Source organism: Pempheris klunzingeri, chromosome 4, assembly GCF_042242105.1.
Source record: "Pempheris klunzingeri isolate RE-2024b chromosome 4, fPemKlu1.hap1, whole genome shotgun sequence".
Lineage (NCBI taxonomy): Eukaryota > Metazoa > Chordata > Actinopteri > Acropomatiformes > Pempheridae > Pempheris > Pempheris klunzingeri.
The window spans coordinates 37,455-57,303 of NC_092015.1; the positions used below are offsets into that span (position 1 = coordinate 37,455).

The following is a 19,849-nucleotide window of genomic DNA, read 5'->3' on the forward strand; positions in this document are numbered from 1 at the left end:
AGCATTACATCATGCCTCTCAGAGATGCTGCTGTTGCTAAGTTACCGCCAGCTGACTCCCTGTTCCATTTTTAGAAGGATGCTGAGAGGTGGGGGAGGGGAACGACAGAGAGGAGAGGGAGAGGAAAGAGGAAAGAGAGAACTTCCTCCTGAAATGGAAAATATTCAATGAAACAAGAACATTTACTTCAACAAATTTACCTCAAAGAGCTCATCGAGCGAACAGAGAGATAGAGAGAGAGAGAGAGAGACATATAGAGAGAGAGAGAGACAGAAAGAGAGACATATATAGAGAGAGAGAGACAGAAAGAGGGACAGAGACATATATAGAGAGAGACAGAGAGGTAGAGACAGAGAGAGAGACAGACATATAGAGAGAGAGACAAAGAGAGGTAGAGACAGACATATATAGAGAGATAGACAGAGAGAGGGAGAGAGAGAGAGAGAGAGAGAGAGGGAGAGAGAGAGAGAGACAGACATATATAGAGAGACAGACAGAGAGAGAGAGAGAGAGACATATAGAGAGAGAGAGAGACAGAAAGAGAGACATATATAGAGAGAGAGAGACAGAAAGAGGGACAGAGACATATATAGAGAGAGACAGAGAGGTAGAGACAGAGAGAGAGACAGACATATAGAGAGAGAGACAAAGAGAGGTAGAGACAGACATATATAGAGAGACAGACAGAGAGAGGGAGAGAGAGAGAGAGAGAGAGAGGGAGAGAGAGAGAGAGACAGACATATATAGAGAGACAGACAGAGAGAGAGAGAGAGAGAGACATATAGAGAGACAGACAGAGAGGGAGAGAGAGAGAGAGAGAGACAGAGAGAGGGGGAGAGAGAGACAAAGAGACAGATACAGAGAGAGAGACAGACATATATATATATAGAGAGAGGGAGAGACAGATAGAGACAGAGAGAGAGACAGACATAGAGAGAGAGAGAGAGAGAGAGAGAGAGATAAAGAGACAGATAGAGAGACAGAAAGAGAGCGACATATATATAGAGAGAGAGACAGAGAGAGGGGGAGAGAGAGACAGATAGAGAGAGAGAGACAGAAAGAGACATATATATAGAGCGAGAGGGACAGAGAGAGAGAGACAGAACGAGAGGCAGATAGAGAGAGAGAGAGACAGAGAGAGAGGGAGAGAGAGAGACAGATAAAGAGACAGATAGAGAGAGACAGACTACCAGAGGTACCCACACCCCCCCTGGGGTTCGTGGGTACCTCTGGTGTCACTAAAGGTTATTGTTAGAGGGCATTAAATGTTTCTTAGTGTTTCTGTGTCAGACTGATCAATAATCAGATCTGCACCATAGCAGCTGTTAAAGGGAAACACAGCGCCACAATTATATCACAAACAGCTAAATAGAAAATATGAAGAATTAGCAAAAGTGTTTGACTGTTCAGTTTAAATTAAAAGTGGATCTTAATTTATTCCAGACAGGAAGTAGAAATGAGTCCTGTTTCCCTAAGCTGGACCCAGGTGAGCCTGAAACACTGATTTTCCTCTCTGATCCTCCTCTCAGGTCTTTGGGGAGTCATGACGTCTCAAGAGGAGGCGTCTTCCTTCAGGAGGTTTTTTCAGTACGTGGAGGACAGCGGCCTTCGAACATATGATGGTCTCGTGATCCAAAATGCTTCTGACATCGCCAGAGAGAGCGATCGCATTCGCAACCAGACCAACTGGACCTACCTGCAGGAAAAACACCAAAAGAAGAGACGACAGGAAGAAGCCATCAAGAGGTAGAAAACACATAAACACATCAAACCTTCGAGGTGTGACCACGGGGCTGATTGGTATCCTCCAAACTCTCAAACACAAAGAGAACAGTTTTGCTCAGAGCTAAAACATGCCGGGCAAAACATCCATATATGAGTCAGCTTTTATTTTGAAATGTAGCTCCACAGTGTATGTCAGATTCTGCGTTGTGTGTCAGATCTTTTATGGACATCAACATCCTGTTTGCTTCTAGTAGAATTAAAGATGAATAAAACTTGCGTATGTTTCAAATACAATCCATTTCCGTCTTCCGCTTATCCATCATCGGGTCGCTGTGACAACAGGTCCAGTAGGTCGCTCCAGACATCCTTCTCCTGAGCAACACTTTCCAGCTCCTCCTGGGGGCCCGATCCCAGCAAGTTCTGGATGTGCCCCGGGGTCTCCTTCTCGTGGGACGTGCTGGGAAAACCTCCAAAGCAAGGCGACCAGGGGGCATCCTGACCAGTTGCCCAGAGCATCTCAACTGGCTTCCTTCGAAGTGACAGAGAAGCGGCTCTCCTCCGAGCACCTCAGCCTATGGGGTAAACTCATTGGCTGCGATCTCGTTCCTTCAGTCATCACCCAGAGCTCATGACCATAGGTGACGGTTGGAACACAGATCAACTGGTAGATCTTCTGGTAAATCCCTCTTCACCACAACAGACCAGCACCAGTCCGTCTACCTCCTTCTTCAGCTTGACGGCCTCTCTCACCACTGGTGTCCACCAGCGGGTTCTTAGGTTGAAGAGAAGCTAGTACGGAAGAAATATGATCTCTTAGTTCTCATCAGTACTCGAGAAGCAGCTCGTGAATATCCCCACACCTGCCTGGCGTCTCACCCTGTGCAACTCTGGAAAAGGAGAGTCCAGCCCCTCTCCAGGAGTTTGGTTCCAGAGCCAACACTGTGCCCAACTATATCTAGCTGGTACCGATCAGCCTCCCACACCAGCTCTGGCTCCCTCCCTGCCAGAGAGGTGACGCTCCACTTCCCCAGAGCCAGTGTTGAGCCTCAGGCAGAGGTCTTAGTGACCTCGTCCAGACCAGCAGGCGTTGCTGAACTTGGATGGCTGTGATATTTGTGTTTGTACCTGGACAAGTGGAGGGGGTTGGGGGGGGTCAGTTCGGACCCATAAATAGATATCCATAAAGAGAAACTCCACTTTGTCTTGTTTACTGTTGTGGAAACAAACAGGAAGTCACTGAGCTCATGTGAACATGGAGAGAATGCTCAGTGAAGACTTGGTGTGACGTTCAGATTAACGTTCAGAAGTGTTTTTTTCTTCATCCACCAGTATGAAGGACACTGGAATAAAGAGAGTTAGTTTTGGTTTGTGAACATGAAGCTCATGTATATTTTGCACTGAGTTTGTTATGATTGGTTAATGATTGAATTTCCATTGGTCCATGCAGGATTGGTGAGGATGTTGCCATGGCAACAGACGGGGCATACTCTGGGAAACATTTCAGGATGGGTTTTATGACGATGCCCGCCCCACAGGACCGTCTGCCCCCTCCCAGTCAGGGATTCACCGTCCGATCTCAGTCACTCCACTCGGTGGGCGGAGGAGACGATGACTCCAACCACAACCGGAAACAACCGCCGCCCAAACCCAAGAGGGACCCCAACACCAAACTGAGCAGCAGCTCAGAGACGGTCGACGGCGGCTCAGGCGTCACCAAGAGAGACGTCCACGAGACGAGAGAGACTCTGGAGCAGGCCGAAGGTGAGAACACACCTGCTAGTTAACGTGACACCTGCTGATTAAACTCAGTTCCGTGTTTTATACTTTACTTCAGTAAAATTATATGAATGGGGAGAATTTACATTACACAAACTTCCTCAGTTAGTTACTTACATTAGGACAGGGTTTTTTGTTACAAGTTCTTTGAAATTGTATCTAAATATGCAAATTGTCCATTATCTAATTATCAATACACTAATTTGATAGATTTCTAGAACATGAACCTGAATGTTGGATAAAACCAGGTTCAAACTTCTCACTTCATTTTGTTTGCATATTACAGACGTGGTTTTACTGAAGGGATTTTTACCCCTCTGTAGATCAGAACATTCTGTCTACAGCCATAAAAAACACTGTTCACCATGTTTTTAGGAATACATTATATGAATTATGGTATGAGTTATATAGGAACAAGTAAAGTGGAGAATTTGGTGTGTCAGTGCTGCTGAAGACATTTCTCAGAGTGAGAAAAACAACATGTAGTAACATAAGCATCATGTAATTTGGACATTTTATTTCTGCTGTTCTGAAAACCAACATTATGGAAGTGAAGCAGTGATGGAGAAACGGTCTGTTTGCCTTCAGGAGCTTCAGATGTTCAGTCAGTCTCAGTGTTCACGCTTTAAAATCACTGTCTGTCTCTGCAGCTCGATGTCATCTCTACAGCGAGGACTACAAGAAGATGCCTCCACCCAAACCCAAAAGAAACCCGAATACTCAGCTCAGCACCTCCTTTGATGAATCTTACATCCGTAACCATGGCAACAAGAAGTCTTCCTTGCGACGGGATAAATCTTCATCCCGGAGTCAGAGTCCAGCGTCGAGAGACACAGACGATGAGGAGCCCGTCTACATTGAGATGGTGGGAAACATCCTGCGGGAGCTGAAAGGTCAGGAGGACGCGGAAGACGAGCAGAGCGAGTCGGTTTACGAGGAGATGAAGTACCCGATGCTGGACGACTTCCTGCAAGACACTCACTCCACTGTCATGGACCCTGAAGCCTGGGCGTCCCGCGGCTCTCTCTGCGATATCCCTCCACCTTTCCCCAACCTCCTGACTCACCGTCCACCACTGCTGGTCTTCCCCCCTGCCCCTGCTCAATGCTCCCCCAACTCTGATGAGTCCCCCCTCACCCCGCTGGACGTGACCCGGCTGCCCATGATTGAAAACGTCTCCTACAGCAAGACGGGTGGTGTCGAACATAAGCAGGGCTCCACCCACCACCGGAAAGACCGGGACCGAGAGCGGAACCGAGAGCGGGACCGAGACAGGGACCGAGACCTCTCCTCCACCCACACCATCACATCGTCAGGCCGCTCCTCAGCCCCGCCACTCCCCTCCAACCTGTACAAGTCGCCTGGCTCAGCTCACAGTGGTCACGGTTACCCCCGCAGCCAATCAGCGTGTCCATCTCCAGTCAGCATGGGTCGCTCTCTGACTCCTCTGAGCCTGAAGAGACCGCCGCCATATGACTCTCTGATGGCAGGAGGAAGCATGCCCCGCTCTTCATCTTCTTCATCCTCATCTTCACACAGGGCTGGGGAGGGAGGGGCTAAGCTCAGCAACTCCTCGTCCACCCACAGCTCCATGCAGAATGTGTCAATGAGGTCACAGACTCCCACAAGCCCATTGGACGAACTCAACAACCTGTTCAGCTCAGGTCGCCAGGTGATGAAAAAAGGAACTGCCAGCAGGAAGAACAGAGAGAGCGAAGGTAAGTAACCAGTACTACACCTGTACTAAACCTGTGCTACACCTGTATTTGATAAGTGCTACATTTGTACTACACCAGTGCTACACCTGTGCTACACCAGTACTACATCAATACTACACCAGTACTACACCAGTGCGACAGGTGATGAGAGGAACGGGAGGAAGAGCAAAAAGGGTGAAGGTCAGAGAAGTCAGCGAGTTCATCTGTACAACATCAGTACTACAATAGTACTGTGTCAATACTGCATCAGTTATTAATCAGTTTTACATCAGAACAGCAGGCAGGGTGATTCATATCATTACTGAATGAGTACATTTTTACTGTCTTTGTACTACTGTAGCATGTCAGGTGACCCAGGTGTAGATCCCTGGACAATCAACCATGATGCTGCTCCAGGCAAGTCAAAGCATTTGAAATGATTTGTGTAAAAATCACATTACATCGTTCTTCTCTCAGCATGTTCACATGACATCATACGGTTCAGGCGTCTTCTGCTGAAATCACCCAGAACAGTCTACCTGAGCAGGTGAGACTCTACTGAACTAATGAACCAATGAGCAGAGAGCTCAGCTGACGGAGAGAGAGAGGCAGACAGATGAAGACAGCTCATGCTGAGTTCTGTCTTTACTGTTATTTTGTCCTTTTCTTTCATCCGTCTCGTTCTTCTCCTTCGTGTCCGTCTGACTGATTTCATTCACGTCGTCTGAACGTCCCGCTGAACTGCAACGTGAAGGACTGAACGAAGGATTATCACCAGTTCGCCTGGTCTCCATGGAGACAGTGTTGCCATGGTGACAACTGTCAATTAGCCATCTGACTGAAGATCTTTTTTGTGTAAAATGTATGAGGTGTGTATATACACACACACAGTGCAGTGTGAGACTGCTGCTGGTAAAAACATACAGCAGACAGGAAACATCTGTAATGTCATTCACACATTATTATGTTATGTTAACATTCAAACACATTAAAACCATTTTCTCATGATTTTAACAGCCTGCAAGCTTGTTAAAGTTTATAAATATATAGAAACATAAAGGAATTTCTGGTTTTGGTTTTACAGGTCATATTGAGTGCATTTAATGAGTCATTTGTACACATATGAGGTTTTTGATATTATCAAGTACAGAGGTAAGATAAGATATTCCCTTATTAGTCCCACGATGGGGAAATTTTAAACGTCCCAGCAGACAGAACGAGATATAAAAGAATAAATATGAACAGTGTAGACAGAGGAAGTATGAATATACACAGGCGGAATATAGAAAAGGAGGGGGAGATGTTAGAAAGTGTTGCACAGTGTGAAGTGAGGTAAAATAATAAAAAAATAAATAATAAATATTTTACACAGTTGGTGAACATTATAGTGCCGTTACTGTCAGTTTTGGTGCAGTGAGGTCTACTGGGAGCAGTGCGGTCTACTGCAAGCAGTGCGGTCTGCTGGGAACAGTGCGGTCTGCTGGGCGCAGTGAAGTCGACTGGGAGCTGTGTGGTCTGCTGGGAGCAGTGTGGTCTGCTGGCAGCAGTGAGGTCTACTGGGTGCAGTGCTGGTCTACTGGGAGCAGTGAGGTCTATTGGGAGCAGTGAGTTCTACTGGGAGCAGTGCTAGTCTACTGGAAGCAGTGTGGTCTACTGGGAGCAGTGTGGTCTACTGGGAGCAGTGCTAGTCTACTGGGAGCAGTGTGGTCTACTGGGAGCAGTGTGGTCTGCTGGGAGCAGTGAGGTCTACTGGGTGCAGTGCTGGCCTACTTGGAGCAGTGAGGTCTACTTGGTGCAGTGCTGGTCTACTGGGAGCGGTGAGGTCTATTGGGAGCAGTGAGTTCTACTGGGAGCAGTGCTAGTCTACTGGAAGCAGTGTGGTCTACTGGGAGTGCTGGTTGTAAACTCTGACAGCTGCTGGAAGGAAGGATCTGCGATATTGTGAAGGTGAAAGCCATATTAAAAGGTTAGACATGGAGTTCCACAAGGTTCAGTGCTTGGACCAATACTCTTTATCTTATATATGCTTCCTCTGGGTAATATCATCAGGAAGCACTCCATTAATTTCCACTGTTATGCAGACGATACACAATTATATTTATCAATAAAGCCACATGAACCCAATCAGTTGGCTAAACTTCAAATCTGCCTTAAGGACATAAAGTCCTGGATGAGCAGCAACTTTCTGCTGCTAAATTCAGATAAAACTGAAGTTATTTTACTTGGCCCCAAACACCTCAGAGACAGCTTTTCTACTAACATAACTGCTCTGGACGGCATTAATCTGGCCTCCAGCTCCACTGTGAGGAATCTGGGAGTCTTATTTGATCAGGATTTGTCCTTTAACTCCCACATTAAACTGCCTTTTTCCATCTACGTAATATTGCTAAAATCAGGTCCATCATATCCACAGACAATGCAGAAAAATTAGTACATGCATTTGTCACTTCTAGGTTGGACTATCGTAACTCCTTATGATCAGGCTGCCCCAATAAGTCGTTAAAGACTCTCCAGCTGGTCCAGAACACTGCTGCTCGTGTTCTGACGAGAACTAAGAGAAGAGACCACATTTCTCCTGTACTGGCTTCTCTTCACTGGCTTCCAGTAAAATCTAGAATAGAGTTTAAAATCCTTCTCCTTACTTACAAGGCTCTTAAGGGTCAGGCCCCATCATATCTTAAAGAGCTCATAGTACCGTACTACCCCACTACAGCACTGCGCTCCCAGAATGCAGGCCTACTGGTGGTTCCCAAAGTCTCCAAAAGTAGTGATGGAGTCAGAGCCTTCAGCTATCAGGCTCCTCTCCTGTGGAACCTCCTTCCAGTTTGGGTTCGGGGGGCAGATACCCTCTCTACATTTAAGAGTAGACTAAAAACCTTCCTTTTTGACAAGGCATATAGTTAAGGGCTGGCTCAGGCCTTAGACCAGCCCCTAGTTATGCTGCTATAGGCTCAGACTGCCGGGGGACTCCTATGGTGCACTGAGCTCCTCTATTCTCTATCCTCCTCTTCCTCTCCATCATTATGTCTCATGTAAGCCAAATGTCTGCCTCAAACTGGCTATCTTCGCCGGAGCCTCTCTGTGCTTTCTCATCTCTCAGGTTTCTATGGATCCTGGTCCTGGTCCTGCTGATGTGGTTCTCTGCGTCATGAATCACTGCTGCGGATCGTCGGACACTCGTCTTGTTTTTCAATAATATCATACTGCTAATCTTTTAGTCACATTCCTATTGCTAGTGCTATAGTCACTGTTAGTATGTTGGTTGCTGTTTGTGTTGTCTGTCTCTCTCTCTCTCTGTCTCTCTCTCTGTCCGACCTCCTCCCAACGCGGACCCCTACAGAAGCCGCCCACATTGATCCTGGGTCTGTTCCAGGTTTCTTCCCGTTAAAGGGGAGTTTTTCCTCCACTGTTGCTCAATATAATATCTGATGCTTGCTCATGTGGGAATTCTTGAATCCTTAATTTTGAATTCATGAATCGTTGGGTCTCTCTCTAATTAAAGAGTTTGGTCTAGACCTGCTCTTTATGTAAAACGTCTTGAGATAACGCTGTTGTGAATTGGCACTATATAAATAAAGATTGATTGATTGATTGATTGATTGATAATGCATCCATCCGGTTTTTCTGTGGGTAACCCTGACCCTAATTAAAACCAAGATGACTTGGGGTGGGGTGGAGGGGTTCTGCTGGGGTAACACGGATGACATTATTAACATTAATTTCCTGGCCTTATGACACGTTATTCCTGGAGTTCTGTCGAGTCCCTGTCTAAGAGGCTCACAAACAGGTATGACATGAGCTCATGGTTGATGACAAAGATGAGCAGGAGTGGGTGCTGTGTTTGATGCATTCTTGGTGTCTGTTGTGGCTGAAGTTCGGGCAATCCAAAACATGTTTAAATTGTCAACAATCAGGATTCCAAGTGAGCCTTTAACCCCAAAATGTAGCTGGTGCTGAATGTGACATCAGCAAACCGAGGAGCTGGGATCAGACCAGAGGCAACACGTTGCTTCCCAGCATACAGGACAGTATCTACCCGGACTTTAAAGTCATTTTAAGGGTCTCTGACCACTGTAGTCTGAGGTTGTTGAAGCCAATTTGAGTTATCACTCAATCAATCAATCAATCTTTATTTATATAGCGCCAATTCATAACAGCGTTATCTCAAGACGCTTTACATAAAGAGCAGCTCAGACCAAACTCTTTAATTAAGAGAGAGACCCAATGATTCAGGAATTGAACATGAAGGATTCAAGAATTCCCACAGATTGAGCATCAGATATTACATTGAGGAACAGTGGCAGGAAGAACTCCCCTTTGATGGGGAGAAACCTCGAACAGACCCAGGCTCAATGTGGGCGGCTTTCTGTCAGGGTCCGTATTGGGTGGAGGTTAGACAGAGAGAGAGAGAGAGAGAGAGAGAGAGAGAGAGACAACACAAACAGCAACCAATATACAGTACTAACAGCAACTATAGCACTAACAATAGGAGTGAGACTAATAAATTAGCAATATGGTGAAAAATATGATGAGTGGCCGATGATACGCATCAGTGATTCATGAAGCCAGAGAACCACAGCAGCAGGACCAGGATCCACAGGAACCTGAGAGATGAGAAAAGCACAGAAAGGCTCCGGGGAAGATACCAAGTTATGCCGCGTTTCCACCGGCTCGACTTGGCCCTACTCGACTCGACTCGGTACGCTTTAGGTAGCGTTTCCACCGGCCCTAGTTCCTGGTACCAGGTACTATTTTAGTACCTCCTCGGCCGGGGTTCCAAGCGAGCTGAGTCGAGCTGACAATGCGACGTCACCAGACTGCAGACCACTGATTGGCCAGGGAGCGGCGTCACTTGATGAGTCACGAGAGCGACTATCAAACCCGCCGTTTTTAAAACCCCGGAAACAGAGACGGAGCGTTTTTATTATTTCTGTGAGTGAGGTAAACGGATACACACAAACCAAACACTCCACGTCCTTAGTTGTGTTTGTTTGTGCCGTATACAAATTACGCTACCGGAGTTTCGGCCCGCCTTGCTATGACGACCCCGCCCACGTTTGAGGTGGTACCAGGTGTAATGGAAACACAACCGTACCGTACCGTACCATGCCGTGCCGTGCCGTGCCGTGCCGTGCCGTGCCGTGCCGTGCCGAGTCGAGTAGGGCCAAGTCGTGCTGGTGGAAACGTGGCTTTAGTAACAGACATTAAAGAGACATGAAGCATCAGGATGGAGAGGAAGAGGAGGAGAGAGGAGCCCAGTGCATCATGGCAGTCCCCCGGCAGTCTGAGCCTGTAGCAGCATAACTAGGGGCTGGTCCAAGACCTGATCCAGCCCTGAACTATAGGCTTCATCACTAAGGAAGGTTTTTAGTCTACTCTTAAATGTAGAGAGGGTGTCTGCCCCCCGAACCCAGACTGGAAGGAGGTTCCACAGGAGAGGAGCCTGATAGCTGAAAGCTCTGGCTCCATCACTACTTTAGAGGACTTTAGGAACCACCAGTAGACCTGCATTCTGGGAGCACAGTGCTCTAGTGGGGTAGTACGGTACTATGAGCTCTTTAAGATATGATGGAGCCTGACCATTAAGAACTTTGGAGGTGAGTAGAAGGATTTTAAACTCTATTCTAGATTTTACCGGAAGCCAGTGAAGAGAAGCCAGTACAGGAGAAAGATGGTCTCTTCTCTTAGTTCTTGTCAGAACACGAGCAGCAGCGTTCTGGACCAGCTGGAGAGTCTTTAAGGACTTACTGGGGCAGCCTGATAATAACGAGTTGCAATAGTCCAACCTAGAAGTGACAAATACTTGGACTAATTTTTCTGCATCATCTATAGACAAGATGGACCTGATTTTAGCAATATTACGTTGATGAAAAAAGGCAGTTCTAGAAATCTGTTTAATGTGGGAGTTAAAGGGCAAATCTTGATCAAATAAGAGGCCAGAGTAATGCCATCCAGAGTAGTTATGTTGTTAGAAAAGGTGTCTCTAAAGTGTCTGAGGCCGAGCAGAATAACTTCAGTTTTATCTGAGTTTAGCAGCAGAAAATTGCTGCTCATCCAGGACTTTATGTCCTTAAGGCAGACTTGGAGTTTAGTCAACTGATTGGATTCAGTATAATTGTGTATCATCTGCATAACAGAGGAAATTAGAGTGCTTTCTGATAATATTACCCAGAGGAAGCATATATAAGGTAAATAGTATTGGTCCAAGCACTGAACCTTGTGGAACTCCATGTCTAACCTTAGTGTGGACAGAGGACTCATTGTTAACATGTACAAACTGAAATCGATCTAATAAATAGCTTAATGCAGTTCCTTTTATGCCAGAGTTATGACTGAAGATGCAGCAGAATTATGTTGGAAAATATTTGGAAGCAGAGAGTTTATGTGGGAGACCCAGGCACCAGGGTAGCCGAGGATTTTAGCTATGGGGAGCCTGTGGATCGTGGTCATGGTTCTCCTGGCTGTGATTTAAAGAGTTTGCTCTAGACCTGCTCTTTATGGAAAGAGTCTGAGATAACACTGTTATGAATTGGCGCTATATGAATAAAGATTGATTGATTGATTGATTGATTGATTGATTGAAATGTCAGGGTCTCTCTAGTCTAAGAGCTGATTGGTCCAGATGTCTGATGGTCAGCACAATTCGACTCTACCACATGGTCCTTATTTAAATCTTTATGTACCACTTTGAACAAGTGGGATGTGACGATTCCTGATCTCATCCACTGTCCAGGAGAAGTTCATCTCCAATGTTGTCGCTTTGCTTCAGGTCATTAAAAGTCATTAGAAATAACCTGGAAAATTCTTAACGGTCTTTTGGATGGGTTCTCCCACTTCTTTGTTATGTTAAGTTCTACTTTTTTACATCTTTCATGTTCTCTTGGTTCCCGGTTTTTAATTTCTGTGTCGTCATGTACAAATAAATTAGGTGCTGATGTAACAAACAAAGCTGAAGATTTTATTGTGTCTGTCTCGTCTTTGTCTCATTTCTGTAGGAGAATCCAGGTCTCTGCCCAAACATGACAGTAAGGACAGAGATGGACAGTCCAGTCCAGTGTCCACCAGGATGGGGAGGTCATCTGTCAGCCCCACCATGATGCTGTCTGGAGGAGTAGGAGGTGAGGAAGTGAACAACGGTGGTATGTTAAGGTCAAGGTTAGGGTGAAGTTTGGGTTAAGGTTTAGGGGTTAGGGTTAAGTTCGGTTTAAGGTTTTAGGGTTAGGGTTGTGTTAGGGTTAGGTTAGGGTAAAGTTTATGGGTTGGGGTTGTGTTAACACAGTTTCACAAAGCACTTCAATACAGATAACAATTCCAAAGTTCTGATCAACTTCAGGGGCTTTTATACTTTAATACTGCATCACTTACTCAGTGTGTGTGTATTGCATTGGTCATGCTCACTTGGTGTGTATGTGTGTGTGTGTGTGTGTGTGTGTATGTGTCTGAATTGTGTGTGTGTATGTATGTGTGACATACTGCAGAGTGTGTATGTGGTGATCTGCTCCTAACTTAGATTATCTTTGTGTAATTTGCGTATATGTCCCTCTGTTGCTGCATAATGTATGTGTGGTGTTCCCTCCTATCTTACGTTAGCTTGCCCTGTCAGGAACTTGTTACGACTGCTCTTGTGAGCCTGTGGTATGAGACCTTAACCAATTTTTCCCCTACACGGTTTAGTGGTTAGGGTTGTGTTAGGGTTAAGGTAGGGTTAAGTTAAGGTTTGGGTTAAAACACAGAGGTCTGTAAAGAGCACTGTGAGGGGCACTGGCTTAAGGGGACAGTCTGTGTTAAAACAACTTTTTGTAACAAAAACAAAATGGTTTATACGTGCCCTCTTTGAAATATGGTTAAAATTTGGTTAAAATATAGAGTATTCCTGGGCCACTGAGCAGATGAGTTGGAGGGAGCTTTATTATTCAACAAGTTGCTCCAGTCAACCAGGGTCTCTGGAGGAGTAGCCTGGGGACTGCTAGTATGGGACAAGTAACTGTAAAATTATGTTTCAATTTGTGTTCCAAATATGAGATGTTGTAGGTATTGTAATATAAAATATAAAATACTTTGTGTTATTGAAAAAGATCCAAGGTAGGTGCCTTAAAATGAATTAAAACAACTGACTTGATAGTGGATATATGGGAATAAATAGGTTAGTAAAAGTTAGGGTTAGGAGTAATTTAGGGTTAAGTTTGGGTCAGGGTTAAGGTTAGGTGGTTAGGGTTGTGTTTGGGTTGTGTTAGGGTTAGGTTAGGGTTAGGGTTAAGGTTTAGTGGTTAGGGTTAGGTGACGGCAGTTTCTGAACTCACCTGTTTGTGTTGACTGATGGAAAAATAATCCTCCCTGCAGAATCGAAGTCAGTGTGTAAACTCGGCCGTTCCGCGTCGACGTCTGGAGTTCCCTCACCAGGTGGGACGCCACAACGTCACATGCACGAGCAGCATCACCCCGCCCTGAGCCAGGTACAACACCTGTGAAATACCTGTCTGTTCACCTGACTGTATGCCTGACTGTCTGTCTACCTGTCGTCTATGAAACACCTGTCTGTCTACTTGTTATCTATAAAACACCTGTCTGTCTAGCTGTTGTCTGTAAAACATCTGTCTACCTGAGCTGAACTCAGCAGTTTAATTTCTCATAGAAATGTAAATGGTGACTTTATATTTCAGACAGGATTCAACTTCACTGAACAGAATGAAAATTACTGTGTAAACATGTAACTAGTAAAGAAGTTAACTAATAAAATAGTAAAGAGGTTAACATGTAAATTAGCGAGAACACGCTTACTGTTTCAACTACTGTGAACTAGTAAGCATGTGAACATATAAACTAGTTATCAAGTCACCACTATTAAACTTAGTCACAAGATAACATGGAAACTAGTAAACATGTAAACTTGTAAAGAAAGTGTTTTTGAATTTGTTTAAAGGTCATTTTGTTATTTCAGCTTTGTGTCAAATATTTGGTGTTTTTGTTTCTCAACAAACTCAACACTAACAACAAAGATTTATGAAGTAACACTTTAACACTTTAATGCTAAACTAACATAGTTTCATTATTGATACTAACAGTAAACTAACCAAACTAACTTCCTGCTAACATGCTAACTCATGCTGCAGCTCTTTAATAGATGAGATTACAAATGAAATTTAATCCCGTAGGAACTAAACGGCCACGGCTCATCACAACCCCATCTGCCAGATCAAAGTGATCACTGTGATCAGATGATTAAACCAAATGTTCATTATTTCTAATGCAGATTAGCCCCATCTAATGACATTTATTTATTACATGATATAAAGTTGGAAACAGCTTTGCTATTTATTGTGTTACTCATCACATGACCGAGCATCATCAGTCCACCTGTCGACGGCACTGTTCCCCGCGGCATACTGCCATTGCCAGCAGGAGTCGCTCTTTCTTCTGCTTGTACTAGTTTGGCTGCTGCGTTTCATTGGCTTGTTTTTGGCTAATTTGTCAGAAGACAAAAATTAATTCATGTTTCCCATCATCAGCGTGGACGCAGCAGCCTCAGGTTACCACCAGGCAAAGGATCATGGCAGTACAGCAAAAAAACAACAACTAAAAAATGACCAGTTTTAATATGTTTTTCCATATTTTTGTCACGTATGAAAAGACTCAAACTGCACTGCACGAACAGCATTTGACCTGCTTATGTATTCGTAGAAGTAGCCCATCACTCGATCATTTCCACAGTTTTTGCACCTCAATAAAAAGAACCCCCCCAACCAAATACTTTAGCTAAAGACTAACGCCGCCTGCCCCATCCCCCCACCATCAGCTGGCTATGATCCCCTAACTAACTTTATTTTACAGAGAATTCTTTTTCTCCATTTTTTAAATATAAATCACACGTGTTTTCTCTGTTGGGTCATGACAATGTAAATGTAAAACATCTGTAACTTTGTGTGAAAATGTTTGCTGAAGAATCATTTACAATAAAATATTTAATTTTACCAGATTCAGAGCTGAGATGTCAGCGTGGAAACACTTTTAAAACCTGATTAAAATCTGTTTCTACTTGAAACGTCTGAACATCAAGCTGGACTTTTTCTCATCAGCATCAACATCAGTTCAACTGAAAGAAAACCAGAGAATCACACTACCTGCCTGCCTGCCTGCCTGTCTGCCTGTCTATCTGTCTGTCTGTCTGTCTACCTGCCTGCCTGCTTGCCTGCCTGTCTGTCTGTCTGTCTGTCTGCCTACCTGCCTGTCTGTCTGCCTACCTGCCTGCCTGTCCGTCTGTCCGTCTGTCTGTCTGTCTGTCTGCCTGTCTACCTGTCTGTCTGCTCCATGGTAAAAACAAACAAAAAACGGATCAAAAATCAAGCAGCTGAAATATTCACTCCCACACACATATTAATTTGGACAGGAATAAATGATTTAATGAATGAATGAATGAGTACAATCAGTCAATAATCAACAAATAGATTCACTCATTCACTTTGTTCATCATCAACAACCACAAAGAGACATAAAACTACCACAGCGCCCTCTGGCTGCCACTCCACGTCTCTGCGTGCTGCTTATTTTCTTGCCATAACTTGGCCAGTGAGGTTGTTCCCTGCCGAGTCTGTAGCTACACGCCACAAATCAATGTCACACCACAACAAACGCTTCCGCGACCGCCATCCCCGCTCAGCTCCTCAACGTTCCAGGACTCCTGGGACATGTTGTCGTCCTGCTATCTGAGCTTCAACTGCCTAACTGCTAGCACACATGAGCCCGCCCACCTATCCTGCTGGCATCTTTCTGTCCTGGTGGGGTAAGCCGTGCTGGGCTCGCTGGTGTCTGCTTTTCCCCACCGCACCAAGTTGGCCTCCAACCTTTGGCCAAGACAATTAAGACTGAGCTGGTAGCCCCCCCAGGCTACCTCTCTGCTCCCGCTGTCATGCTGTGGGTTATCCCGTGGCTACTTCTGGGGTACACGTCACTTCTTCTTCCCCAGACATCCGGGTTTTGGCCACAAGCTAACACTAGCTTGGTGCTAGTGCTCCTCAACCAGACCATGCCGCAGCTGGATTCCACCACTGACATCCATAACTTCAATAACCACCTCTGTCCAGACTGCTTCGACATTCTCAAACTTGAATAATCTGCAGATGTCGTGCTCCACACAGAGGATCTGGTCTGTGTTTACATATCATGCCACATCCCCAAACTCCATCCCGTCCACATGGTCCTCCTATCACATGTTAATTTCCTCACTAAATCATCACAGCAAACAGCATGTAAATGGTAACTGGTCTGCTTCTGTCTTCTTTCTAGTCATTTCGGCCACTCAAAGCATTTTTACGTTGCATCCTCATTAAGGCATTCACACATCATTCTTTCACACACATTGAAACTTGGTTCAGGAGAAGGTTGGGGTTCAGTGTCTTGCCCAGGGAGACTTTCACATGTGGAGCCAGGGATTGAACCGCCAATCCAAGTCACTATGGGCATTAACGTCCTCAATTCACCAGGACAGAACATCCCCCAGGACAGGGCATCCCCCAGTACAGGACATCCCCCAGGACAGAAAATCTCTCAGGACAGAACATCCCCCAGAACAGGACATCCCCCAGGACAGGACATCCCCCAGAAAAGAACATACCCCAGGACAGGACATCCCCCAGGACAGGACATCCCTCAGGACGGAACATCCCCCAGGACAGGACGCCCCCTAGGACAGAACATCCCCCAGAACAGGGCGTCCCCCAGTACAGGACATCCCCCAGAACAGAACATACCCCAGCACAGGACATCCCTCATGACAGGACATCCCCCAGAACTGAACATCCCCCAGAACAGGACATCCACCAGGACAGAAAATCCCTCAGGACAGAACATCCCCCAGAACAGGACATCCCCCAGGACAGGACATCCCCCAGAACTGAACATCCCCCAGGACAGGACATCCCTCAGGACGGAACATCCCCCAGGACAGGATGCCCCCTAGGACAGAACATCCCCCAGAACAGGGCGTCCCCCAGTACAGGACCATCCCCCAGAACAGAACATACCCCAGGACAGAACATCCCTCTTGACAGGACATCCCCCAGAACAGATCATCCCCTAGAACTGAAGATCCCTCAGGACAGAACATCCCTCAGGACAAAACATCTCCCAGGACAGGATGCCCCCTAGGAAAGAACATCCCCCAGAAAAGAACATCCCCCAGGACAGGGCATCCCCCAGTACAGGACATCCCCCAGGACAGAAAATCTCTCAGGACAGAACATCCCCCAGAACAGGACAACCCCCAGGACAGGACATCCCTCAGGACGGAACATCCCCCAGGACAGGACGCCCCCTAGGACAGAACATCCCCCAGAACAGGGCGTCCCCCAGTACAGGACATCCCCCAGGACAGAAAATCTCTCAGGACAGAACATCCCCCAGAACAGAACATACCCCAGGACAGGACATCCCTCATGACAGGACATCCCCCAGAACAGAACATCCCCCAGAACAGGACATCCCTCAGGACAGAACATCCCCCAGAACAGGACATCCCCCAGGACAGGACATCCCCCAGAACTGAACATCCCCCAGGACAGAAAATCCCTCAGGACAGAACATCCCTCAGAACAGGACATCCCCCAGGACAGGACATCCCCCAGAACTGAACATCCCCCAGGACAGGGCATCCCCCAGTACAGGACATCCCCCAGGACAGAAAATCTCTCAGGACAGAACATCCCCCAGAACAGAACATACCCCAGGACATGACATCCCTCATGACAGGACATCCCCCAGAACTGAACATCCCCCAGAACAGGACATCCCTCAGGACAGAACATCCCCCAGAACAGGACATCCCCCAGGACAGGACATCCCCCAGAACTGAACATCCCCCAGGACAGAAAATCCCTCAGGACAGAACATCCCCCAGAACAGGACATCCCCCAGGACAGGACATCCCCCAGAACTGAACATCCCCCAGGACAGGACATCCCTCAGGACGGAACATCCCCCAGGACAGGATGCCCCCTAGGACAGAACATCCCCCAGAACAGGGCGTCCCCCAGAACAGAACATACCCCAGGACAGGACATCCCTCATGACAGGACATCCCCCAGAACAGATCATCCCCTAGAACTGAACATCCCCCAGGACAGGACATCCCTCAGGACGGAACATCCCCCAGGACAGGATGCCCCCTAGGAGAGAACATCCCCCAGAACAGGGTGTCCCCCAGTACAGGACATCCCCCAGAACAGAACATACCCCAGGACAGAACATCCCTCATGACAGGACATCCCCCAGAACAGACCATCCCCTAGAACTGAACATCCCTCAGGACAGAACATCCCTCATGACAGGACATCCCCCAGAACAGATCATCCCCTAGAACTGAAGATCCCTCAGGACAGAACATCCCTCAGGACAAAACATCTCCCAGGACAGGATGCCCCCTAGGAAAGAACATCCCCCAGTACAGAACATCTCCCAGGACAGGACGCCCCCTAGGACAGAACATCTCCCAGGACAGGATGCCCCCTAGGAAAGAACATCTCCCAGGACAGGATGCCCCTTGGGAAAGAACATCTCCCAGGATAGAACATCCCCCAGGACAGGACATCCCCCAGTACAGAACATCTCCCAGGACAGGACACCCCCTAGGAAAGAACATCTCCCAGAACAGAACATCCCCAGAACAGAACATCCCCCAGTACAGGACATCCCCCAGAACAGATCATCTCCCAGGACAGAACATCCCCCAGGACAGGACATCTCCCAGGACTGGACATCCCCCAGGACAGGACACCCCCTAGGACAGAGCATCTCCCAGGACAGGATGCCCCCTAAGAAAGAACATCTCCCAGGACAGGACGCCCCCTAGGAAGGAACATCCCCCAGGACAGGACATCCCCACTGAGACCTGGACCATGAGTTACAGTTGTCTCTATAGCTGCCCCCCTCCCTCTGGAGCTCCCTTCCCCAAACCAACCTGCCCAAGCTCACTGATCAGAATTCTCCTTTTCAAACCTGATTTTACTGTGTGATCAATGTTGTCGTTTATGTTTTTAACTTTTTGTCAAGTGTCTTTGATTTTCAAGAAAAGTGCTCGAAAAATAAAACGAATTACTATGATCATTACCACTATTATTACACCAAGACTTTAAACCAGGCTGAGCTGCTGAATGCCTCCTGTCAGCAGCAGGTCCAGTGTGTCATTTCTATCATTCATTCTTTCACTTGAAACTCCCACCTGATATTTGTGAAACTTCAAAGAAGCGCAGAAAGTGACCATTGAGTTGCAGGTTGTTGATGGCGAGCTCTTTTCTGTTTCCAGATGCCATGGCTCTGCGGAGACGCCACCATGATGGAGATGATTGAGAGAAAAAGGATTTTGTGTCGAGAAATTAAAGCTCGTCAGCGGCCAGAGAAGAATCTGTGTAAACAGGACAGTATGCCCATCCTGCCCAGCTGGAAGAGGAAGCAACCGCCGCCATACTCTGCCCCGCCCACTGCCGGCGCCGCCGGACAGACTGCCACGGTGTTCTGGGACACCGCCATCTGAAATACAAAACAACACAGACAGAAAGTACTCAATGAAGTTTAATCAGAGCCACTGAATGCTAGTTAGCTGTTAGCACCCAGAGCTGTTGGCATTTCCACACCTAATTTGTTAAAATTGTTGACATAGAAGA

The 19,849-nt window shown here is 46.6% G+C and overlaps 1 protein-coding gene across 1 annotated transcript; it reads left to right on the forward strand.

Annotated features, from left to right (window-relative positions):
* Positions 1 to 1,543: 1,543 nt before the first annotated feature.
* Positions 1,544 to 19,719, forward strand: nyap2a (neuronal tyrosine-phosphorylated phosphoinositide-3-kinase adaptor 2a). Its single transcript, XM_070829802.1, has 6 exons — positions 1,544 to 1,746; positions 3,173 to 3,486; positions 4,152 to 5,219; positions 12,194 to 12,334; positions 13,539 to 13,651; positions 19,492 to 19,719. The coding sequence occupies exons 1-6, from the start codon at positions 1,544 to 1,546 to the stop codon at positions 19,717 to 19,719; spliced, it is 2,067 nt and encodes a 688-aa protein (XP_070685903.1).
* The last annotated feature ends 130 nt before the right edge of the window (positions 19,720 to 19,849 follow it).

What these genes read in the sequence shown, in the direction of transcription:
- nyap2a (XM_070829802.1), top strand. Translation starts at nt 1,544, where the DNA reads ATGACGTCTCAAGAGGAGGCGTCTTCCTTCAGGAGGTTTTTTCAGTAC. An exon ending in GACTCTGGAGCAGGCCGAAG is followed by an intron (nt 3,487 to 4,151) that starts GTGAGAACACAC and finishes CTGTCTCTGCAG; the next exon opens with CTCGATGTCATCTCTACAGC. An exon ending in GAAGAACAGAGAGAGCGAAG is followed by an intron (nt 5,220 to 12,193) that starts GTAAGTAACCAG and finishes TCATTTCTGTAG; the next exon opens with GAGAATCCAGGTCTCTGCCC.